General features: G+C 34.5%; 4 protein-coding genes and 1 long non-coding RNA gene across 7 annotated transcripts; 3 read left to right on the top strand and 2 right to left on the bottom strand.

Annotated features, from left to right (window-relative positions):
• Nucleotides 1–769: 769 nt before the first annotated feature.
• On the top strand, nt 770–4,529 carry LOC125213777 (transmembrane protein 120 homolog). 2 transcript variants are annotated; one of them, XM_048114510.1, is made up of 10 exons: nt 770–1,108; nt 1,187–1,265; nt 1,381–1,475; nt 1,989–2,088; nt 2,198–2,252; nt 2,513–2,603; nt 2,762–2,869; nt 3,266–3,352; nt 3,478–3,546; nt 4,080–4,529. In XM_048114510.1, exons 1-10 carry the CDS (start codon nt 920–922, stop codon nt 4,233–4,235), a joined length of 1,029 nt encoding a protein of 342 aa, XP_047970467.1. In that variant the 5' UTR covers nt 770–919; the 3' UTR covers nt 4,236–4,529. The 2 variants fall into 2 exon arrangements, with proteins under 2 accessions (XP_047970467.1, XP_047970466.1); XM_048114509.1 differs by having other exon boundaries at nt 1,984–2,088; nt 2,173–2,252.
• Nucleotides 4,530–4,657: 128 nt separating this feature from the next.
• On the bottom strand, nt 4,658–7,691 carry LOC125213775 (zinc finger-containing ubiquitin peptidase 1). 2 transcript variants are annotated; one of them, XM_048114507.1, is made up of 6 exons: nt 7,569–7,691; nt 7,366–7,459; nt 5,910–6,667; nt 5,683–5,794; nt 4,978–5,073; nt 4,658–4,786 (listed from the first exon to the last, which is right to left on the bottom strand). In XM_048114507.1, exons 1-6 carry the CDS (start codon nt 7,625–7,627, stop codon nt 4,703–4,705), a joined length of 1,203 nt encoding a protein of 400 aa, XP_047970464.1. In that variant the 5' UTR covers nt 7,628–7,691; the 3' UTR covers nt 4,658–4,702. The 2 variants fall into 2 exon arrangements, with proteins under 2 accessions (XP_047970464.1, XP_047970465.1); XM_048114508.1 differs by having other exon boundaries at nt 7,366–7,476; nt 7,569–7,662.
• A 4,165-nt stretch (nt 7,692–11,856) lies between these two features.
• Nucleotides 11,857–12,563, top strand: LOC125212388 (protein RESPONSE TO LOW SULFUR 3-like). The gene has a single exon (XM_048112546.1). It carries the CDS (start codon nt 11,973–11,975, stop codon nt 12,303–12,305), a length of 333 nt encoding a protein of 110 aa, XP_047968503.1. The 5' UTR covers nt 11,857–11,972; the 3' UTR covers nt 12,306–12,563.
• Nucleotides 12,564–17,985: 5,422 nt separating this feature from the next.
• Nucleotides 17,986–19,486, top strand: LOC125208885. The gene is made up of 2 exons (XR_007174259.1): nt 17,986–18,234; nt 19,112–19,486. It is a non-coding gene; the product is annotated as an uncharacterized LOC125208885 (long non-coding RNA).
• Nucleotides 19,487–20,841: 1,355 nt separating this feature from the next.
• LOC125213598 lies at nt 20,842–22,925 on the bottom strand. Its single transcript, XM_048114234.1, has 2 exons — nt 22,769–22,925; nt 20,842–21,579 (listed from the first exon to the last, which is right to left on the bottom strand). The coding sequence occupies exon 2, from the start codon at nt 21,506–21,508 to the stop codon at nt 21,068–21,070; it is 441 nt and encodes a 146-aa protein (XP_047970191.1). The 5' UTR covers nt 21,509–21,579; nt 22,769–22,925; the 3' UTR covers nt 20,842–21,067.
• Between the last annotated feature and the right edge of the window lie 1,075 nt (nt 22,926–24,000).

Genomic DNA, 24,000 nt, shown 5'->3' with positions numbered 1-24,000 from the left:
CTTTTATTATAAAAATCCTTTCATAAAGTAAGTAGGGAATAGGGATATTAGCTTTAAGCCCGATTAACTCGAATTTCAAGTTCGATAAAGTTCATATTTGATTAAACAACAATTCAAACCACATCCATAGCAACACACAATTATTACCTCATTTTGGTGTCAACATGCATAAATCCATGCTTGAAATTATTTACACATACTTTGTGTAATTGATATTTGAATAAATTATCAGAAAATTCATGAATTTTGTTTATGTCTCGTAAGTTTAAAAATTACTAGTAGTAAAACCATGAAATTTGATTCGTTCACAATTATTCTGCGGTGAAAAAATTTGGTCACAAATGTGCAATAAGTAAATTTTTTATTGACTTTCTTAACTAAACAACATTGTTTCTGTATGAATAGAAGATATTATTTAATTTGCAGTCACATATAATTTTCTAGTTACTGTGTCAAATATAATTTCACCAATTATTACAAATTCAAACACTTTTTTTTTAAAACATGTGCCCGACTCAATCGGGACTCCTAAAACAGGACGGAGGGAGTATAATTTTGAGATAATTTGTCAAGAAGAAAATTGTAAATTATTCTTGTGTATGAATAGTACTCCACTACTAATAAAGTGAGTAATTTATGCAATTTATAGAAAAGATACAAAAAAGTAAACAAAACTAGTGTAGCTGAAACGCTGACCCCATCTTAAAACGCCCATCTCCACAAGTTTTCCCGATTCCCATAATAAAATAAAAATAAAATAAAACTCAAAATTAATTGCTCAAGAACAAAGCAGCACCCACTTCTGTGTTTAGCGTTAGTACGAGAGACGAAGAAAAAAAGCAAGCAAAAAAAAGTTAAAAAAAATCTCCGATCAAATCTGAAATCTCGAATCGGTTGATCGGACGGCCAGCGTCATCCGATGGGGGACTCGCCGCGAGAATCATTCGGCGGCGAAGTTTCCAGCCTCGTGGAGCAAGCAAAGGAGCTGCAGGAAGCGGCGGCGTCGCTCATCTCTCGCACCTCTCGCGAAGAGGACGCGCTCCGCCAGCGCGCGGCGTCGCTCGATTCCCGAATCAACTCGCTTCGAAGCTCCAAACACGATGATACAGTATGTTTCTGTGGATAATGTATATCAATCACTTTCATTGCGTTTTTGTTTGTTTAATTTATTTTATAATTTTGGTAGTTGGAGGATGAGTTGGTGAGAGCGAGATACGTGCTGAGTGAAGGAGATGCGGCGGCGTATCTTCCTAGCAAATCTCACGGTTTGTGGTGTTTTTTTGTTTGGTACTACTTCGATTGTGATTGTTGTGTGGGGGAATGGAATGGATTGGATTGGATTGGATTAGTGTAGTGGTTTGATTTGATGTGTGGATGTAGGGAGGTTTTTGAGGATGTTTTTGGGGCTGATTAATGTGCGGGCGAATAGGAAGGATGTGCAGTTGAAAGTAAAAGAAGAATACAATAACTTCAGAGTATGACCTTATTAGCATCCTCTGATGTCAATCTCTGTGTCTGTGTGTATTGTGTGTGTGTGTATGCAGTGTATGTAGTGTGTTTGCAATGTGTGAGTGTGGATTGTGTGTTTGAGGATGTGTGTTTGTCTATGTATATGCAGTGTGTGTGCAATGTGTGTTCAGTGTGTGTTGTGTATGTGAATATTTGTGTGAGTGTGTGCGTGCAATGTGTGTTGTGTATTTGTATGAGTGTGTGCAACATTGTGGTGTGTATATGCAGTGTTGTGTGTGTGCATGCAGTGTGTGTGAGCACAGTGTGTGAAATGTGTGTTGGGTATGTGCTAATGTGCAGTGTGTGGATTATGTGTGTGTGTGCGCCCAATGTGTGTATATGTATTGTGTGTTGTGTATGTTTGTGTGCCAACATGAAACAACATCGTTACATTTTGCATTGATAAAGTAAGTACCCTGTCGTTTGGGCTATATGAGCTTAGCCAGTTAAAGTAATTGAGTGTTGGAATGGCAGGATAGAACGTCGTATCTGTTCCTGTTTTTTCCGTCTTTGCTGCTAGTCCTAAGGTCGTGGATGTGGGAAGGATGCTTACCTGCATTGCCAGTTCAACTTTACCAGGTATTACATGGCAAGGTTCTCCTTTTACACCAATGCACCTTGTGGAAGTTCAAAAGTTATATCGAACTGAATGTCTTCATCCAGGCATGGTTGCTGTATCTCTACACAGGTTTGGCCTTGAGAGAAAACATCTTGCGAGTTAACGGAAGTGATATACGTCCATGGTAACTGAAAACATTTTTGACCTTGTTCTTTATTATTAATAAGTAGCCATTTATTAGGTGTTAAGGAAGCAATGCTTTTTTCTTCCTGTTTATGTGTCTTTTGAGAAAGAATCAGGTTTTGCTTTATCTGAAAGAGCAGAGTTGGCTAGTGTTAATCTCCTACAAATTGTGCTGCCATCACTACATAAATAACTGCTCAAATTAGGAATATAATGAAGTCGAGACTTTCATAATTTTCTTTTCCGACTTCATTTATGCAGGTGGATTAAACACCATTATTGTGCTATGGCTATGGCTCTTATTAGTCTTACTTGGGAGATTGAGAGAGGACCTGGTTGTGCTCAGAAACAGGTGATTTATGCATTATCAATAATTTCCCTTATAAACAGAGGTGCTCAACAACCAGCCAGCTGGAAAACTAAACTTGCATAGGTCCTTTGTTTATCTATCTGGTTGTTTCTTCTTCTTCATCTGGTTGTCGTGTAATCAAAATCAAAATGGTCGTGCAGAGAGGCATTGAGTTGTTTCTACGATGGGCTATCATGCAAGGAGTTGCAATGATTCTTCAGAATCGGTATCAGAGGCAAAGACTTTATACACGTATTGCACTTGGCAAGGTAACAAGTTTCCCTCTTTTTTGGTGTTTAGAGTTGCTCTGCCAATTCACTCTCTCCCATAGGGGTTGGATTTAAGAACCTTCCACTCCATTTATCTTTTTCCCTTGTAAATTTTCTCTGTCATTTGCTATTATAATTGTGTGCACTTTTGCATTATTAACAAATGATTTAGGTATGTCATTTTCAAAACATTGTTGCATGATCAATCAACATTGTTATTCTGTTTGTTTCACTTTTGGTTAAAAAGTTATTAGCTTCTCACTTTTCGAAATACCTAGAGCTTTGCCAAGCTATTAACTATGTGTCGTTTTGAACGTAAAAAAGAACTGTTCCTATGCAAAGCAAACATGAACTTTGTTTTACTAAAGATATCTCCGGGTGTTATTTTTTTCGTAGGCAAGGAGAATGGATGTTGTTTGGGGAGAAACTGCTGGAGTGGAGGGTCAGTTATTGCTGCTTTGCCCTATACTTTTCGTACTGCAGGTATTCTAAACATAACCATCCCCTCTTCGTTCTCTTCTCTATGGTAGGCTTGGTTAAGACTCGATTTTCTACCCACTCAAAAACTGTCAGTCTAATTCAGCGAGTATTTTTTCCCATCATTGTAGGGTTTTGAAGCCTATGTCGGGGTCTTGTTGCTTAAAACCGCACTTTCTGGATTCAGTCCAGATTGGCAGGTAAATAGAGTATTCATTATATGCAACTTTACTGCCGAATACCTGGAAATTTGAGTAAGAGTTGATATCATCATATGTACTGTCGGCCACAAGTGAAGTGCTCAAGGGGCTCGAGCCCCCCCCCCCCAAGCTCATTTTTTTCTTCGTAATTTCTCTCTTTTATAGAGTTGGTATTTATCCAAAATTTATGTAGTTTTACTTTGTTCAATACTAAATAAAATTCAAAAAAATTGAGTAGATAGATTCTGACCAAAACGGGAATGGGCTAGGGTTATAAACTTATAATATGATGATTGAGTTGATTCCATGATTATAAGTTCATTCCTTACCTGACCAAGCCCAAATGTACATTCTCAAGGAGTCATTCGAGCTTAACTACGTATTGTTATGCAAAAGCCTCATATCAATGATCTGATACACCTAAAAAAATATATTTTCGAATAACACTCAGAAAACATAGCCTCCCTGCCAATCTTTTCTTATGCATCCGCCCCTGTTCGTATGGAATCAGTGTTGACGCACACTTATTTCAGGTTATTACATGCGGGATTCTATTCATAATCATGGCTGTTGGGAATTTTGCGAACACAGTGCAGACACTGGCAACTAAGTCTAAGGTGAAGGCGAAGATAAGGAAAGGTAAAAGCAGGCAAGAATTGAACAGTGGATCTGAGGGTAAGAGTTTATGATGAAAGAGAAAGGGCACCCGTTTGTGTAATAATGGGGAGAAGAAGGCTTAGGGATTTTGACCTTTGTTCATGAGCTGTTGGTTTCTGACAGTGACAGGAAACGTGGATTTCAGGAGTTGAAGAGGTTGACTCTTGTTGTCTGTTTTATACCTAGTCTCGTGTTGTCATACGTTGTTCTAATTTATTGTGTGTTTCCTTTTTTATTTTTTATTTTTTTTATTTAACTTTTATAGATGTTGCCCCATGTACAATGAATTTCCCATAATTTTTATTTAATGAAACCTATTGGTTGTAGCGGGCTTATGCTCGAAAACATGTGCATTGGCTACGTGCTTAAGGATCTGCAACGGCGTGCTTAAAGTAGTGATATTATAATGTTCCAACAAAAGCACCTTTGTTTCTTAATTTAGAAGAATGCAACATTTTAGACTGAAAGTAGTGATAGATAAAATTAGTTAGATTAGTTTCTACAACTCATGGAGGACACTGTGTATGTTCTTCAGCTCCTCCAACTCTTCACCACTTGCAATTCCAGGATCAATATAGCATAACTGGAAAACAAACCAATTTCTCGGATCAATAATAATTTCGTATTTATCCCATGGGCCGTGACTATGGTGGCTCGAACCCCGGACCCAGGGGTTTGGTTGGAGGCTAAATAAGTGTCTTAGTAAGACTGTAAGATGCGCTTCATTGTCACTAAGAGAGTAATGGAATAGAGCGTAAAGACATTATTACGAACCTGGTATTGCGGCTTCTTCAGAGTGTGCACACCTCTCTTTATTAATTGCTGCCAACCAGCATTTACGCTGAGAGATTTCTCCAGAGCTCTTGTCCTCTACGAGAAAATTATACCAGAAATCAAAACATTAAAAATTTTCAGCAGGTATCTGCAAAGGTAGTTCTAAACTTGATTTACAGTAAATGTGGTGTATGCAAAGAATGGTTGATTAAGGATCAAACAGAGGAGGTCTCGTAGATAAGGGAATTCGCCGGTTGATGACTGAGATCATTAGCTCTGTAAGTGAAAGAAAGTTGATGTGGACTCAAGGAGACCAAAACGTTTTACTTCAACATTCATCTTTAGGAATGAAAGCCCAGGCTGTGGTGGCCCCAACTAGATTACGGTAAGCTCAAGATAAAAAATAAGCGCGAAAGTAAAGACGAACAAATCTATGCTAATCAAAATATTCACATTTGAAGCATTATTGTCCTACAATTAGCAAATTGGTAAATACACACACATACATATAGAAGGAACCAATGGGCTATGAGTATATTATAGACAAACTATAGTCATGAAGGTGATATCCAAAAATTGAGGCTTCACAAAGGCTAGAAAGTTCTACCATTAAACACAACATGGCAATAGCATCATATCTCCATATAAATATAAAAAAAAAACATTGATAGCTGATGGATGTGACTTGCAAATAAGTTTTCTTACTTCACTCGGATCCAGAATCAGCAAGTTGTACTGCAGCGTCCCATTCTTCTCGGGCTTAGCTTGAATGCCAACAATGGTTCTTGAATGGCCATCATGTTGGAAGTACAGTGGCCTGGTTGGAAATTCTCGGCATATGTTAACAATGTCTAACGCATATTCAAACTAAAGTGGATCGTATTCAAATTTTCAAAGTGAGGAATTTTACGTTAAATACAGAATTCACTTACGATTTCTCACTAAGAACAACATGCTGATTGCTTGATCTACGTGCATTGCTGCTAGAAAAGTAATTCCAAACCCATCGAGCAAGAACCTGGTGACCCTTACCCTTCCCATAATCTCTATCGCTTTCTTTCCCAGCGGAAACTGCAACTGAAGAGCCTGCTCCCTTTGAAAGAAACCTGTCCATTGGCCCATAAACCCCTGCGGCTTTCCTCGTAGAAAAATCAACAATTCTGGCACGCAGACCAAAGGAACGGAGAAGTGCAGCACACTCCGTGGTTCCAATCCAAGTTCTCGTGCCATGAACTCTCCGATCAAAATCATCAGAGCCAGGAGGATCGAACCCTTTCTCCCAGGCAAGTTCAAGCCACCTTTGAAGCGATTCAATATTAGGTACAAACCCAGAACCGCCATAAAGGGCTTGTCGTGCTTCTTGTCTTTGTTTGATCAAGTGAGAGCTGAGCATCTGTATGTTACGCCACCCACATCCCCAACCATGATCATGGGATACAATGCTCTGGAAATGATCAATATACCCACACAACACAGTTCTCGAGCTTCCTGATTCCGATTCCAAACATTTTCTCAGCATAACCATCAAATCACATTCGATTTTGTAGGACACCTCCTGTCTCTGTGACACGACTAAAGAAGCATGGACTTGATCATATCTATTCCCTCCACTTGCAGTTGTATCTACCCTAGCATCAACAACATAAGAACTGCTCGGAGCACTATCCTCATAAATCGAAATATAGTTATTCTGCACAAGAAATCATATATTCATCAATTGTGAAAATAACAATGATTGCGAGTAAACAACACAGATAATAAAAGAAAAGTGCCTAATCACCTCATCTCAATTATAACAACACTTCAATACTAAGACAATACGACAATTTATTTAATCATTTGCAATTTGCAAAGTAGCTGAATTTATCTTAATCCCACAAATAGCAAAGCCAAAATAACCATCAAATCACAGTCAATTTTGTGAACACCTCCTGTTTCAGTTTGAGGACAAAAGAAGCATGTCCTCGATCATTTTTATTCCCTCGACCTGCAGTTGTAGCTACCCTAGCATCAATAGATTCAATATCATAAGAACTACTCCGAGCAATATCAGAGGACAAATCGAAAAACATTTATTCTGCACAGGCTTTCATATATTCATCCATTTTGAAAATAACTACGATTCTACGAGTAAATGACACTGATAACCAAAGCAACGCGCCTAATCACCTCATCTCAATTGTAATAGCACTTCAATCTGCCCAAGCTTAAGGATCAATACTAAGCCAGGCCTTTTTACTTATTTTCAGCAGACTTTATCTCAATACAACAAACAGAAAAATCATAATAATCTACGATTAACGAATCAGCAGAGACAAAAGCTAAACAGATCACAAATTCGAAAAAAGCGAATCATATAAAATCCAATAGAGATAGAACAAAACACACAGTTGGAGATGGACTGGGCGGAAGATGAGCGATTCGCCGCGCGAACTCCATATCTCTCGCCTCATCTTCGCCGATGAAATGCTGATTCGCGTGTCTGGAGAATCGATTGAACTTGAAAATCAATAATAATCAACGAAATCAGATGTGAAAAATCGCGATAACGAAAAAGTAAAAGAGATTAGAGAGAATACACAATGAATCACCTCTGGAGTTCGTGAGTCGGAACGCTGAAATTGCAGAAAGGGCAAGCTGAAAAAGCCATGAACACCAACTCAGAATTTGAAATTTATGTATAGATTTATTGTTTGGATTAACCGCGGAAAAAGAAGTCTTTTGTAATCCCATTTATGCAATCAATTAATTAATTCTTAAATGGGGATCCATTTAATTTAGTTTTATTTTCAACGTAAATGAATAATGCGAATATATATGAATAACAATATGGAGTACTAATAGTCCACATTTTAAAGATGTCATAACTAGTGTTAATGTGTTAGAAATCGTAGGCAAATACTAATAGCTTAGTCACTTCTTTTTTGTGATTTTATATCCATTTATCGAATCCACACAATATTGGTCTGGAGGAATTTTGTACTGCAACTACGAGTACAACTTCAAGTTTGGTTTATCATCTAAGGAAGGCTCAATGCTAAACAAAGGTCGTTCAAGTTAAGTAGGACGTGTATTGAAGATGTAGAGACGTGTTTTACAAAGAAGAAACAAAAACTGTTGAACACATTTTTTTTTATTATGCACAATGTCTAGCAGTCTCTTGGTATTATTGATTTCTTGTTGTGAGTGTAGGAACATTTTCATTTGTCTCCTTAAAGGCATGGAGACGTGCTTTCTAAATCGGTTGGATGCTCCGTTCAGAAAGTACTACTCCCTCTGTTCCATAGTAATAGAGTCATTTTATTATTTTAGTACGTTCCATAGAAATAGAGTCATTTCCCTTTTTAATAAAATCAACACATTTTTCCACACCTACTTTACTCTCTCTTACTTTTTTCTCTCTTCATCTCTCTACCATTTTCATTTTCCATTTCATTCTCCTTTTACTTAACTCACCTAACACAATTTTTCTTAATCTCCGTGCCGAAAAGAAACGCCTCTATTACTATGGAACCGAGAGAGTAGTATATAACAAGTTGTGAATCTCTATGTTATAGTATGTTATAGCATGGTCCATTTGAAATATTCACGAGACAACATTCCAAAAGCTATAAGCCAACTGGAAGAAAGAGAATAAACGGTTCTTCTCGGAGTTTGGTGATTGGATTAAAGGTCGATGTCCTAACTACACATTCTCGCCAGGATAATATTAGGCAACACTATGAAATAGCCAGGGTCAAGGACTTCAAAAGGACATGACAATTTCGATCATTTTGGCATATCTATAAAAATAAATAGTCCATTTTTATGTATAAGTTATGAACATCGTCATGTACTTGATCACTATTTTTTGAATTCACAATATATTTATCTAAGTGATACACCTAATAAAAATTTATGTCGCACCCTATTAGGCCCATATTTAAGACAAGGGATACTTATGTTCCAATAAAATTAAACAATGCTAAAGTTATCGGCCCAATTCTTAATAAACCGGCCCTCTCTCCCTTTGATAGTTTAGCCCAATTTGAATTATCAATGAAACAATAAAATGGGAGTTCGACATTGAAATTTTTAATTAGGTTGCAAAGTATAGATTTAAATTGTTGGAGTTAAATGATACTAATCTCTATAGAATAAGTGGAAAGAGATGAGTAGTAATTTAAAGGGAGTTAGCATTAAATAAGACTATTAGTTTATTATAGACTCCATATTTTATTAAAATTTACAATAGTTTTCTTTTATAGTCGACAACATTATAGCTCATATCTTTATTCAAAAGTAAAATGAAAATGATTTAAGAATAGAGTTTTTTTTTTCTAGATCTTTAGTTAATTTATTACTGTTAAAATTGAAATCGAAATTTATGGAATGTCCAAAGAATATTCCATTTTGAAATAAGGGTAATAGTGCCGTCATATAATTGATTAGAAACTTTAATGTCCAATAGTGTGGATCAAAAATAATTATCATCTGTCACTAATTTATGATCTATTTCGCAAAAACCACTCAAAAATTACGAAGTTTGTATGTGTCGCAATTATTTGATGATAAAAAATTTGATCACATGCGTGTTATATATTGATGATTTTTTTAATAGACGAATCATTTAACTTACCAATGCCAGCCTATATTCCTTCCACTGTACAATGTAGTCAAAAAATTTCAACATGGACAATTTCATATAAATTATAATTTTAGATTATTCCAGCTAATATTTTAAATAATGAAATACAGATAATAATTTAATCAAATTTCATAATTATTCACTGTCATTTTTAATTCTTGCTACAATCCTTTTCAAATTTCTAGGACAGCACTTCAGATTGTACAAAACTCTCCATAGCTGAGAAGTCAAGAAAAAAAAATTCATTCTCAAAAGAATAAATGTGAGAAAGTTTATAATATTAAGTAAAAATAAAAATATTTGTATAAATTATTGTCAAGAAGAATCGAATCATAGAGTCATACATATTAAAAGGCCAAAAGATGAATCAAGTACTGTACTAAAAAAAATCACAATTTATGTGGTCCAATTTTGTAGAAGGAAAAAAGTCTTCATTCAAGCCAATGGTGGATTATTATTCTTCGATCCAATCACATAAAAGAAATTAGTCGCTTTTTATCATTTTAATTGGTTCATAAAAAGTTTTATTTCTTTTGTTGTAAATGGAGTATTTTAACAAGATAAGATATAGTATTATTTATCTACTTATAATCCTTTAATAAATTTCATTAAAACGTACTCGTACTATATCCTATTTTTAATGGAGACATGAAATATAAAAGTAAAGGATAAATTGTCAAAAAAAAGAATTAAAATTTTGTATGTCTTGCAACTTTAAAAATCAGTTGTCACGTACGTATAATATATTGTTGATGTTTTTTCGAACAAACAATGTCGTTTTTTTTTTATAAATAGACGATATCATTTAACTTGCTGATGTTGACGTTTGCATATAATTTTTTGACTAACATGTCTGATATAATTTCATTAAAATTTTTTGTCATAGGATAATTGCAAATATTTTTGATTGGTTTAAAATTAGCGGGACAAACGATAATAGGAGTAACTAAATTTGGCGACTTTTTTAGCAATTTGTTCACAAATAAAGCCATATAGCGACATGAAAGGGTAAAGACAAATTCAATAATAGTACTCACGAATCGCAATCTTGCATAAATAATCGATTAAATTTCATCAGATCCAGTTTTCTTGCTATTTTCAGATACATTGAACCTAGACACCCTTCACAAAGCAAAAACATTAATTATTAGCATAGTCCACATGATAATGACATATATACTTTACATTTTATTTTTTCCTGCATTATTTAAGTAACGGCATATAATTAATCACAATAGATTTAACACGCAATCATTTAATATTACGACTATTATTGTTTACTTTTTCATTGCACAAAATTAATATTTTAATTTAACTGACAAAATATTTTTTCCGACAAATAATTATGAGTTTAAGTAATCTCTTGTGCATATGCATAAGCATACACTATGGTCGATAAGTAAAATCCTGTAAAAAATTAAAAGCAAATCTAAGTCTTAGATCCTTAGATTGGATGGTTGTGATAATAATATCTTAGTGGAGTACGTTATAATAGTAAATGCGTTACATTACTAGCCAAGCTACATTATTAGACTACACAATCTACATTATTAGATGACACGTGACATTAATCTAACAATTACGTCACAAGATCCAATGACTGAGATTTGCTTTGATTTTTGACATAATTTCACTTATTGACCCTGATCACATCCCTATTAGGACATGTACAAAACACACAATCTCGCCCACAACCACGTCTCATAGAAGGAAAGTCACGTCATTATGGGATGGTCCCCTTTCTTTCGATACTTGATGACTCCCTTTAAGTCCAAAACAAATGTTCTAAACAGATAAAATATTCTCCCTGTATCCAACAATAAGAGTCTTGTTTTTTTCTTTTTTTTTAATAGTATTATTTTTGTTATAGTTATATGTGAGATTTATATTCCACTAACTCATTTTATTAATATTTTATTAAAATTCTTACTATAAAAATGAGACTTGGATTCTTAATCATGGATGCGACTCTTACTTGATAAAAATATAAGAGATAAAAATAATTGAATTAATAAGGTTTGATAGGTTGATGCATTAATGAAATGAGTTGAATGAGAATTATGCTAAGAGTGTTTGTTATATAGGTACTTACTACTAGTAAATTCGGATTTAAATATTGACCTATTAAAATGAGATTATCAAATAAAGTAAGATGACTTTATTGAAATATAACAAATTCAATAGTCCATGTAAATTGTAATACTGTGATTACGTCTTAGCAAAATTTAGTCTATAAAAAGCCTTCAAACTAAACCAAACACATCACACTTCCCCAAATTAAATCGATCGCTAATTACTTCAGCAATTCAACGTTGCATTTTGCCTTTGCCTTTGCCTTTTTCCCCCAAATTTCCCAATCAAACCACAAATGGCTCCAACAATCGCCGTGCCGATCTCTGGCCACCGCCGCGACGCGGCGGAGGCGCTGCGGCGGAGGAACGAGGAGCTGGAGAAGGAGCTCCGGAGCAGCCTGGAGAGGGAGGAGAGGATGAAGGAGGAGCTGCGGATGACGTGGCAGCGCGTGCGATTGGCGGAGGAGGCGGAGGAGCGCCTCTGCAGCGAGCTCGGCGAGCTGGAGGCGGAGGCCGTCGATCACGTCAGGGAATCTAGGGCTCAGATCACGCTTCTGATGGAGAAGCTCTCCGTTGCGCACAAGCTTCTTCAAGGTGCTTCAATCGATGCCTTCTCTCTCACTCAATGATTCGATAATCTCTCTCTATCTCTGTAGATCTGTGTGTGTGAATTGTGATGTGATTAGAGAATTAACGAATTTGTATTTTGTAGTGGTTTCGATTGGATTTGAAATCCTTGGGATTTTCATTTTTTAGGAGTTTCCTTGGGATGAACTGTTGTGTTGTAACAGAGATGGATGTAGATTTTATGTATTATGGTGTTATTGATTTTGTAAGAGTGGTGATGTTTAATCATGCATTTGTATATTACTCCTACTATTTGATCTTTTCTTCATATTTATCATGGAAAAAAATAATGAATATTTCTCACGAGTTTTAATTCAAACAAATGGAGTAGTACTCTATATGATTTGATAGCCAAATTTGAATATGCAAGTGAATAATCCTCGTTAGTTTATGAAGAGAGAACTCATTTGATCTATAAGTCACACATCAACTATTATAATTAGTGTGGGATGCTGAAATCCGTAACAATCGCTCCTCTTTTAGAATCAACGTACTCTTTGGTCACGATCATACTAGTCACAATTAGTTCTTTTACCTATTCACCATTCTGAGGTGGCCTCCAAATGATTTCATTGGTCACAACTAGTTAGTGAGAATTGGCTCTTTTTCCAAGCCTCTCAATGTAAGCATGAATGTTACAAATGAAATGATCATAAAAATTCGTTGAATAAATTTAGTCTATTAGGATAATGAATTCTTTTTATTATTATATTACATACCATTTTTTTATGAAAAAAAACCTCAAACCATTGAAAAAATTGTGAGCATAGAATTATAGAAGCTAGAACAAATCAAAAAAATTCTCCAAAAACAAAGAAATAGTATAAATCCAACGCACCAAATACAACCTAGTAACTACCTCAAGAAAAGTAAGTCTGAACACTCGGCAAACCAAAAGACCACTAAAAGACAAACATCCACAACAAAGTTAAAGAACTACAACTCATCAGGTATAAAAGAATCGAACTTAGAAGATCTTGTTCGCACTAACCACCAGGATGAGAATTGTTATTTTAGTTGTGTCCCAACCATTTTCTAAACCTTAGATAGCAAATAAGGAAATTTCAGATATCACTATTTAAATCGTAGTCTAAACCTCCAAAGACATACCACTTGTTACATAAATGAGACACTGATTCTGTAACAAAACATTCTAACTCTAATTTCGTAGATGACATTACATATTTGGTAAAAAAAATGAAAACTTAGTGGATGACGTTACATATTTGGTAAAAATAATTATTGTGGCTAGTTAGTATAGTCTATTGGTAACTTTGACGATACTCCGTTCGTCCCATATTTGGAGTCACTTATTGTTATGGCTCGAATTTTAAGAAAGAGTTGAAGTGTGTAATAAATGAAATGAGATGGTAGAGTGTGTAATAAATGAGTGAGATGGTGGAGTTGGTTGAAGGTAGGTCCCTTTTGACTTTTAATTTTTGTTTTGATTTATTTTAATGTAGATAATGACATTTTTATGTAATTTTGATGAAGAATGGGGTAAAATTGTATGACCAAGTATAGAAAATTATAAAAGTGATTCTTAAACTGGGACGGACTTTTATGGCAAAAAGTGACTCTTAATCTGAGACGGAGGGAGTATCCGCCAAACAATCCATGTAATCACAATTCATTGTTTATCTAAATATCTAGACTTTCTACTTATGAATAGGTTTGCTCGTGATAGTTCAATCCACTATCAATTTATTATATCAATTAGTGATATGTAATGGCAATCAATACACTTAATTGTTTATCTAAATATCTAGACTTCCTACTTATGTATAGATGTGCTTGTGAAGATATATTTTCTTGATGAGTCAACTTCAACTATTTTTAACCACTTTGTGCTAATTAGAAACCTTTAAATTGGCTTCTCACCTATCAAATGAAAGTTTTGGATTTATGGGTTTCCTTGTTAAACATAGTTTAATTTGATGGCCGGCCTATGACACTTAAAATCTAATTTTTGACTATTTAACCACTTTGTGCAAATTGGAAATCTTTAAATTGGCTTCCCAGTTCCCACCTATCAAATGAAAGTTTTGGATTTATGGTTTTGTTTGTTAAACAGTTTAGTTGGCCCTACGAAATTTTAAATTACAAGTAGCACATGAAAATCACCAAGAGCCACTACTTTTATTTTCCACTAAAGAATAGGGAAAACTAAGGAATTATTTAATGGTTTAATGGAGTGATACTCACTGGAATAGACAACCATAGATTGTTAAAAAAAGAAGATAGAAGGAAATGAAATCAAAATTGGAATATAATAGGTGTATATTGCGTGGTGACTAGGTATTCGCAAACGAGATTCATCAATAGTTGCTAACTTCATCTTTGACTTTGGGTGATGGGATTAAATAAAATTTATACGATTGGTCTCGTACAGAATTTGAAATTTTGATGGTGATGTAATCAAATAAATTCAATTGACATGTGTCATGGAGTATTTTTTTAAGATAACATAAATTATGGAGTTCTACTACTATTATGCATTTTTGTGAATGATAACACAAATTTTAATATATAATAATAAATGAATAAAATTAGTTCGAAATAATATTAATAAAAAATAGATTTAATCTTAATAGAATAAGAAACTTATCATAAATAGCTAAAATTAATTTTCAAGGACGACTAAAAATGGTTAAACATTATTATTTTGCTTGAGCGGATGTATTGTTTTTTTTTTCAAATTAAACGAGCCATTTTTCTTTGTAATAAAATCTTTTAATCTCATATTTATTTATTATTCACTTATTTACTTTGACCTCTTTTATTTTTGTTCTCTTTGTAATTATCTACTTTATTCTTATTTCAAATAACTACTCCATGATATAATACACTTGAAAAATGTGCATACTATTCGTGCATAGCTATTGGTAATAGACATGTTAATTGCAATTAACTTTTTTCCCGGGCCATGACTCCAAGTCACTATATTTCTCAATAAAAGCATAACTGTTTAGGAAACAATGACGGACCCAGGTGGGGTCGGCCGACTCCACCGCGGGTCCGTGAGAGCCACCAGAATCTCTATTAATCGGCCGGCCGATATCACTATAGCGCCGCTTCCGACCCCACCATAGTGCTTCCATGGAAGAGAAGAAACAAAGTAGTAGTGAAGAAAATTGAAAAAATGACATCGTGGATAAAAAAAGGAAGGTAATTAGGTGAAGAATGAATGAAGATTGAGGGAGGGAGAAGAGCTTTTGGAGAAGAGGAGCGACATTGAAGAGCAGCTCTTACTTAGGCGGTGACTATCAGTGAAAATGATTTTAGGTTTTCTTGTTTAACCAGAAAAAAGCCCAAGTTATTTATTTTATGCTTTTAATTTTTATTAAACTAATCAATGTGTGTTGTTAGTATTATGTTTCATTGATTTAATTTTATTGAGTTTTATTTTTATTTAAAATTCAATTATAACAATAATATTTCTAGAATAACAAATAAAATTATACTACTAAAAAAAGTAATGATACAAAGATTTATACTTATAATGTCTCACAATTTAAAATAAAATAGGGTAGTGATAAAATGCAAACTTATATATTATACAAACTCAAAACTACTCGACACAGCTTCAACACAGTTTCAATACAATATCAACAGTAAAATTTCAAGATTTTAAAGTCAACACGGTATCAACACAACATCAATCATTGACTACCGTTGAAATTCTGTTGACATTTTCCTATTGATGTTTTTTTGTGATCTGTTGATATTTTTCAATAATCCAGATCATAGTTTTGAGAGTTTGTACAATATTTAGAGTTTTTATTTGATCACATCCCAAATAAAATATTTGAAAATAAGAATTAACTATCGTGCATAACAAAATGTAATGTTACTTACTACATTGTAATTTTATATATTTTAAAATAATTTAAATATTACTACCTCCGTCCCCCAAAATTTGCTACACTTTGATCCGACACGGATTTTAAAAAATGTAATGGAAAGTGAGTTGAAAAAGTTGGTGAGACGTGGGTCCTACTTTTAAAGTATTAGTTTTATAATAAAATGTGAGTAGGAATGAGTTAGTGAAATATGAGGTCCACTACCAAAAATGGTAAAAGTGAAGTGTATCAAATTTTCAGGGACGGACCAAAATAGTAAATTGTATTAAATTTTCAGGGACAGAGGTAGTAGCATATATTTTTTAAAATAATAATTATGTATGTTTTATATGTTTTTTATTTTAATAGTTTCGACCCCATGAATTCTATTTTCTGAGTCCGTCATTTGTTAGGAAAATATAAGTGATCTATTATAAATAATACACACTAGTTATATACAAGTACTACTACGCAACTATGAAACATTGAAGTCCGTACGCAACACAAAATCTATGCTGACATTGCAATGCATATTTGGTAAAAATAAATAATGTGACTAGTTAGCCTACTTTATTGGGCACTTAGCCAATATATTATCTGCCAAACAATCCATGTAATGACAATCAATACTATTAATTGTTTATCTAAATATCTAGAGTTTCTACTTATGAATACGTGTGCTCGTATCAATCAATTAGCGCACTCGATTTCATTTGAAGAAATAATATTTTATTGGTGGGCCACTTTGTGACTATTGGAAATCTTTAAATAGGCTTCCCACCTATCAAATGAAAGTTTTAGATGGCCCTCCTATGAAATTTTAAATTACAAGTAGCACAAGAAAGTCACCAAGAGCCACTACTTTTTTTTTCCCACAAAAGTAGTGGAATAACTTATTATTTAATGATATAGAGAGTGTCACGCAAAAGAAAATAAATTAAACATTGGAATATACTTGTATGGTTAGAATAATCGAGTGGCTTCTATATCTTTGACTTGAGTGATGAGATTAAATAAAATTATATTGTTCTCCTATATTTGCGCAATATTGATGGTGGTGCAATCAAAAGTCATTAAAATAAATTCAATTGACGTATACCATGAATTTTAATTTTGCTAAACATATAAAAAATTATACTCCCTCCCGTCTCACAAGAAGCGGACGGTGGACGGATAATTTTCTTTTGTAGGATATTATCTTTATTTCGTATTCAATATATTATTGTAAGAAAAATTTTCCTATAATTTGTTTCGATAATAGAGATTTTGTTATTACAATTTATGCAAAAATATTAATTATCTAACATTATTATAAGAATAAAATACTTTGCTAGGCTGGCGTCCCACGGTACATATTTATTTTCGGGGTGTTTCTGTATAGTCTTTTCATATTTTGACAATTGTTTTTTAATCTTTTAGTATATTTTATTTACTCTACAATAAACACAACTCCTACTTTCTTAAATTATTTGTTGAATTTTTTTTATTTATCTTGAGGAATTAATGATTTGAATATATAATGGTACCTACCGAGAAAATATTCCAACTAGCTAGTTCTAAAGCAAGACATATTTGAAGAAACTATCAATTCACTCTATTGTCATTTGATTTTTAAGCAAAAAAACCCTAACATCATTAATTAATTAAAATGGAAGATCACGCCAATGGACATAATCAAATGAATGCGTTTCAAATAACTACGTAGAATCTAGGATGATATTGATATACGTATACTTAAAAATGAGCATGCTATTCACGACTAATAATGCTAAAACCAAAAAGTCTTACAAAAAATCAAATTTGGGATTTGGAAAGTGATTTCAATATCTTTTGCTTTCTTTAGAAGACACCCCAATACCCCATCATCAATTTAATAAAGAGAAACACTTGTATGCGCACACCCTCATCCAGCTTTCACAACCACCTAGCCACCCCTGCCCTTGCTTCATCCGCTCTCGTCACGCACATTGCTGCTATTGACGCCCTACAATGACCACGTCACTTTTATGCACGATGTCGCCCAACAGAGGTGCTCGGTTTTAACCTAACCGCCAATTCCGGGTCAGATATTGTGAAACCGTGCTATCCGGTAATCCATATGTATTCTATGTTCAGTGCAATTGGTCTTGTAATTGATTGTAGAATCAGGCTAGAGTTGTCAACTGGGCCGGGCTAGCCCCGCCCGGCACAGGCCGTTGAGGCCCAACTCGGCACAGACCCAGGGTTTGAAATGAGCTGTGTTGGGCCAGGCTTATTTTCATATATCTCAACCCAGCCCAGCCCAGACCCACTTGGTCAGTGGGTCGAGATGGCCCGGGGTCGGACTAACTAACAAATTCAAAAATTCCTCCAATTGATCATTTATTATAGTAGGATTTTCGATACCAAGACATGAGTAATAATATAAGAAAAAATAGCACAAAAAAGGAACATTTTAATAATACTTTTCATTTAATCTCCATCATTCAAATAGTTTCTTTCACATTTTCCATATTTCTATGCTCATAAATTTTTTTAACAATGTTAACCATTTCACACAACATAATATTTGAAGTAGGATAACAACTACTGGACATAACATTAGTCATATCACTAAACATTTGTAAACGAGGTATTAATGCGTCAAGCGTCTCCCAATTCTTCTCACTAATAACACTAATGCTAGAATTTTTTTCTTCTATCATATTGTGTATTATTATTGAAGAATAGGGTTTGGCTTTCATTAACATTCTAGGAGTATATAAGTTGAAAACAATCTCATTTTTATAAGGAATTTTAATTTTAATTTTCGACACAACACCTATATTTACTTTCTTTAGTAGAAAAAAATAGTTAAAAAATAAATTTCCCTAAAACAGAGGAATTTAATTTGTCAAAAACAAGGTGAATCCGTTTAAACGCCATTTTCACAGTACCACCTATTTTCCTTCTTACTCCATTTTCCTCTTGCATATAAAACGAAGCAGTTTAATCCACAATGCTATCAAATCGAGAAAATCAATCTCAAATAAACAGCGTATTTCATCATCGATGGATTTAATGGGTGCGAAGGTGGAGGAGGCGCTGCAAAGGAGGAACGGGGAGGTGAGGAAGAGTTGTGAGAGAGAAGAGAGAATGCAGGAGGAGTTGGTGACTGCGTGGAGTGGCAGAGGAGCGGCTCTGCTTCCACCTAGGAGAGATGGAGGCGGAGGTCGTCGACCAGGCCCGAGAATACACGCTTCTATTATGCTGCGGTGCATATGTTTTACTAATTTATTGTTTACTAATTTATCATTATTGGAGATTTGTTGTAATTACAGTGCGTTTGCATCCCTTGCTATATGCACCTGCTCTTAACACTATCAAGTGTTATGTTGATTGTCAAAAATAAGCCCAAATTCGAATCAAATTTGTGGCAACTTAAAAACCAGTAAAAAAACCAGCTGAAATCATAGAAAGAAACCGCAAGTTTTGAAATGGGAGCCAAACTGTGAAATTTCTTGCCAGCCCAATTACTTGGGCACCGTAGCTGACCCAAAAACAGTTGAAAATCCAGAAAAATCAGATCAAAAGCATAAAAAACACAGTTCATTTGTGTACAAATGCATAATCCATACTCCATAGTAATGCAGAATCAGGCAATCCATATTCCATAATGCAGAAATTGAATATTGGGTGATACAAATATGGACGACGTTGATCGAGCTTTTCAACTGAAGATGATCAGAGCCGAGACGACATATCACATTCCAGTGAGAATTGATAACAATCTGACTATATAAACAATATCTACAGTTGGAGACGATCACCTACAATACCTCTACTGTTCATTCCAAGAATTGTGCTACTCTTTCCAATTCCAAGAGCAACCAAGCATCATCTCTCATCATTCAAAAGAAACATAAAGATCAACACCACTACACCAGGACCTAAAATTTTGACATTTCTTGTTTAGATCTTAAGCTTTGTAGGGAGTGATCGCAATGCATCCTGATAATATCAACAGGATCTAAGCCAAGAATGAAGGGGAAACTGAAACAGAGCAGTTGCACATACATGTCAAATTTCCAAATATGTAGAAGCCTGAAAACCGACTCCAAAATCGTGATCAGTCAATGTCACTCGATGATCGCCTTGATGGCAGAATGTCCGGGAACAAAACTATCTCCTGCACGAGAGACTTTTTTTAGTTAGAAGCTTCCACAAGATATATAACATAAATCATTAAAAAACAAAACAAGAGATATTACAAAGCCACCTGTAATATACTTAAGCCCCCTGCAAAAAATGCCATGATGTTAGGGGGTAAAAAAGGAGTAAAAGACAGATCAACCAGAACCAAAAAAGTAAATTACTCCCTCCACCCCGACTGAAATGATGCATCATTTAGTTTCGGATGTCTCAATAAGGAATATGCATCACTTACCTTGAGACGGAGGGAGTACAAATGAATTGAACTGATCAACTCTGTGTTTCTTCCTTGACCTGCAATGCTATCAAACAGATAAATTGCATAAAGTTTCCGTCAACAAAGATAGTATTATTGTTCCTTCTGACCCGACAAATGGAACAATTCGTCAAGTGAAAGGATGTTTCTAAGGAAAGAGAAACATCACATGCATCTATAGATCAAACAAGTGTTGGATCGTAAAATCCGGACTAGCACTCATTAACTAAATTGGATTAATGCTCAAGGGACTAGTGACAAAAGACAAAGTAGGAAGAAAGAAGTAATATAAAGGTTACAAAATACGGTTCCACCATCCTTTCTCAATAATAAGCAAGAATACCGAAGACAATGTTTTTACTGATAAAGGGCCGGGTGGTCATGTCCGCCAACAAAGTAACGACCAAGTTCTTTTACACATATCTAGTCCTAGGGAAAAAGTAAAGGGGGCGGGGGGTTAGGAAGGCCAAAGATAGCAAGAAAGCAGCTACAGTATCTAGCTCATATCCATGCCCTCTCCAATCTGACTGCAGATTGGGCTAACAGCAGTAAATGATCTCTCAAATGGCGAGGGATGACGCTGTGCATCCCTTCTGCGCTTGAAAGAACAGCTCTCTGCCGTGGAGAAACTCTCAGCATCGAGCTTCCTCCGGACACCTCTCACAGCTTGTTGTTCAACTTGTGTTAAAGGAAAAACCTGCTTGCTCGCTCTGCAGAGTGAGCTATGGTTATCATACAAAATTCTCTGGTTACAGTTTTTGTCACAAATGTGCATCTGTCCAGTTAGCCTGCAGCGATACATATTCCCACATACAAGTTCGTTTTCACATTTCCAGTCACACTTATGAACAGGGTTAGGCCCATCTTGGCCCAGAATACTCGACAAATAAATAACATTTGTAGGTACAGTTACCATAGATTTGCCAAATACCTCCATTTTTTTTTATCTTGGCAAGCAAATCTTAACAACTAGAAAGAATCTCAATCCGAACTCCTCGACCAGATCTTCTGCATACACAAAAGGAGATGTGAATTATTATGTTTTGATAGCAGAATCATTTTGAGTATGTCGAATCTGCTTAGATAAAAAAATAAACAGATGCTCGGCTACTAAGAAGCTCTAGTCAAGTAGAGAGTTTTGAGGGATAAAAGTATAATCATTTCCACTAGTAACAATTTTTCACTTTTTAACCCGTTCATCCTCAGTGCTGCGCTAAGACCATCTCAAACCAGCAATCAATGTGCTACATGCTTCCAAGGACTCTCATAACACACAGCTTATGAATGTAGAAGGCATAATTAAGGCATGACCTACTAAAGAAACAAGCTACTTCAAGAGCACATCACATAAAAGCATAACTGTTTTGAAAGCTATAACAAGTATAAGAGACTGCAAATGTATACCTAGCTCATTACAATACATGAACGAGCTAACAGATAAGACTCAAGCCACCCATTTGCAGTATTTTGAACAAAATTCACAAAATCTCTCCAAACCTAGCAATTTCCGGTATCTTCATTACTTCACAATACAAAGCGATTTTTTGTGCAGATCCTTGACGCATTACAGGGAAAATTATAAATGCACATTTGTCTGATGAAAATTACACTAAATATCTCAGAAATTCAAGTTTATTTTTGTGTAAAAATAAACAAATCGACATTTTCTACCTTTATTTTGTGTGATGCAATAGACCTAACCTTCAGCAATCAACATTAGACAAAGCAGTTCAAATTACAATCAGAAACAAAATCAGAGAAATGAAGAATTTAAGAACACGAGCTACATTTCATCACCTTACAACGCACAAATAACAGAAAATAATCTCTCGCGTAGCTAGGCAAAATTGATTTATCCTTAAGCCATCAACATTACCGAAAAAAAATCAAATTACAATCAGATTCAAACAAAATAAGAGAAATGAAGAAAAATCAATACTCCTAGCTAGCTACATATCATCAGAAATATCATAAATATAATCTCTCGCGTAGCTAAGCAGATTGATTCTTCCTCCATCCATCAAAATCACACAAAACAGTTCAAATCACAATCAGATTCATCAACAAAATTAGAGAAATGAAGAAAAAATAACACTAGATACATATCATCACCTCAAAACGCAAAAATAACAGAAACAAATCTCTCGCATAGCAACAAAATTGTAGAAAGGAAGAGAGAGGGAGAGGGGGAGCTTACACAGTAAGACGGAAGCTTCAGCGCAAGCCAACGGTCACCGACTCTCTCTCTCTCTCTCTCTCTCTCTCACACACACACACACACACACGCAGCACGCACACAATAGGCCAAAACGGGGAGGGAGAGTGAGATATTTATAGAGCACGAAGATAAGGTGATCCGATTCAGACGTTTGAGTTTTCCACGTGTTTCAATTCGGTGATGAAATGCAAATGCATGTATAGTATTGTTAGTGCAAATGTAGGTGAAATTTCGGGGAAATGCAGATGGAATTCACATTTAATAATGAGGCCACAAACTAGTCGTTATCCATCCGTGAATCCGATTCCTCTCTTTTACATGATTGATTTGTTTATATGCCTAGAACAAGACATGACAAATTAATATGAAATATTTGCAATTTAAGGAATAACATTAATGTTTGTCAAAAAAATGTTGCAAATAAAATTTGAAATTTTGTTATCATCTTTGACATTTAATATGGTGAGGTTTTAATATAAATGATGCATATATATTAATGAATTATGAATAAATATAGAGTGAGGTAAGTGAAGTACAAATAAATACAAATATATAGAGTAGGGGTATTATTCTATGCAAACTCAAATTTAAATTTTATAATATGACCTAAACTGCTTAATAATGATCCTCAGTGTTTTTAGTTAATTATTGACCATCAGATTGACAAGATTCATGGTCGGGATTTACTCTGAATTTTGTATTGATATGCATTTTTGTATTGATAATTTTCCTATAAAATAGATATTATCTCTATCTCTTGTTAAATAAAATGTTTTTATTGAGCATGTGATTTTAAAAAATGGTATTTTAACTGATTAAGTATAAAATGAATAAAAATTGTTAGAAATAATAAAGTAACAGAAATTTAATATATTAATTTTATTTTAAAGTGAGTAAATTAGTTTAAGACATAAAAGAAGGGAAAATGAAGAGAGAATATAATGAGAGAAAATTGTGTATTGAATTTTGCTCTGAACCTGCCTTAAAATAAATACGTATTGATGGCATGCTATATCATTACGTAGTGTTGGAGAAATTTTTTTTCTGTAAAACTGATAACGGGACAAAGCTAATATAAAAAATTGATTGTTTCTTTTAAGTCCACTTACTTTAAGTCATTACTTGATGAACGTTATGGGATGGCCCACACGGATGAAGATTTATAAGCCGCAATCCGATGCAATTTCACATGTGAGTGATATTATTGGTGG

Source organism: Salvia hispanica, chromosome 3, assembly GCF_023119035.1.
Source record: "Salvia hispanica cultivar TCC Black 2014 chromosome 3, UniMelb_Shisp_WGS_1.0, whole genome shotgun sequence".
NCBI classification, from domain to species: domain Eukaryota; kingdom Viridiplantae; phylum Streptophyta; class Magnoliopsida; order Lamiales; family Lamiaceae; genus Salvia; species Salvia hispanica.
The sequence above is the reverse complement of the archived record's forward strand: the minus strand, read 5'-3'. Positions and strand labels throughout refer to the sequence as shown.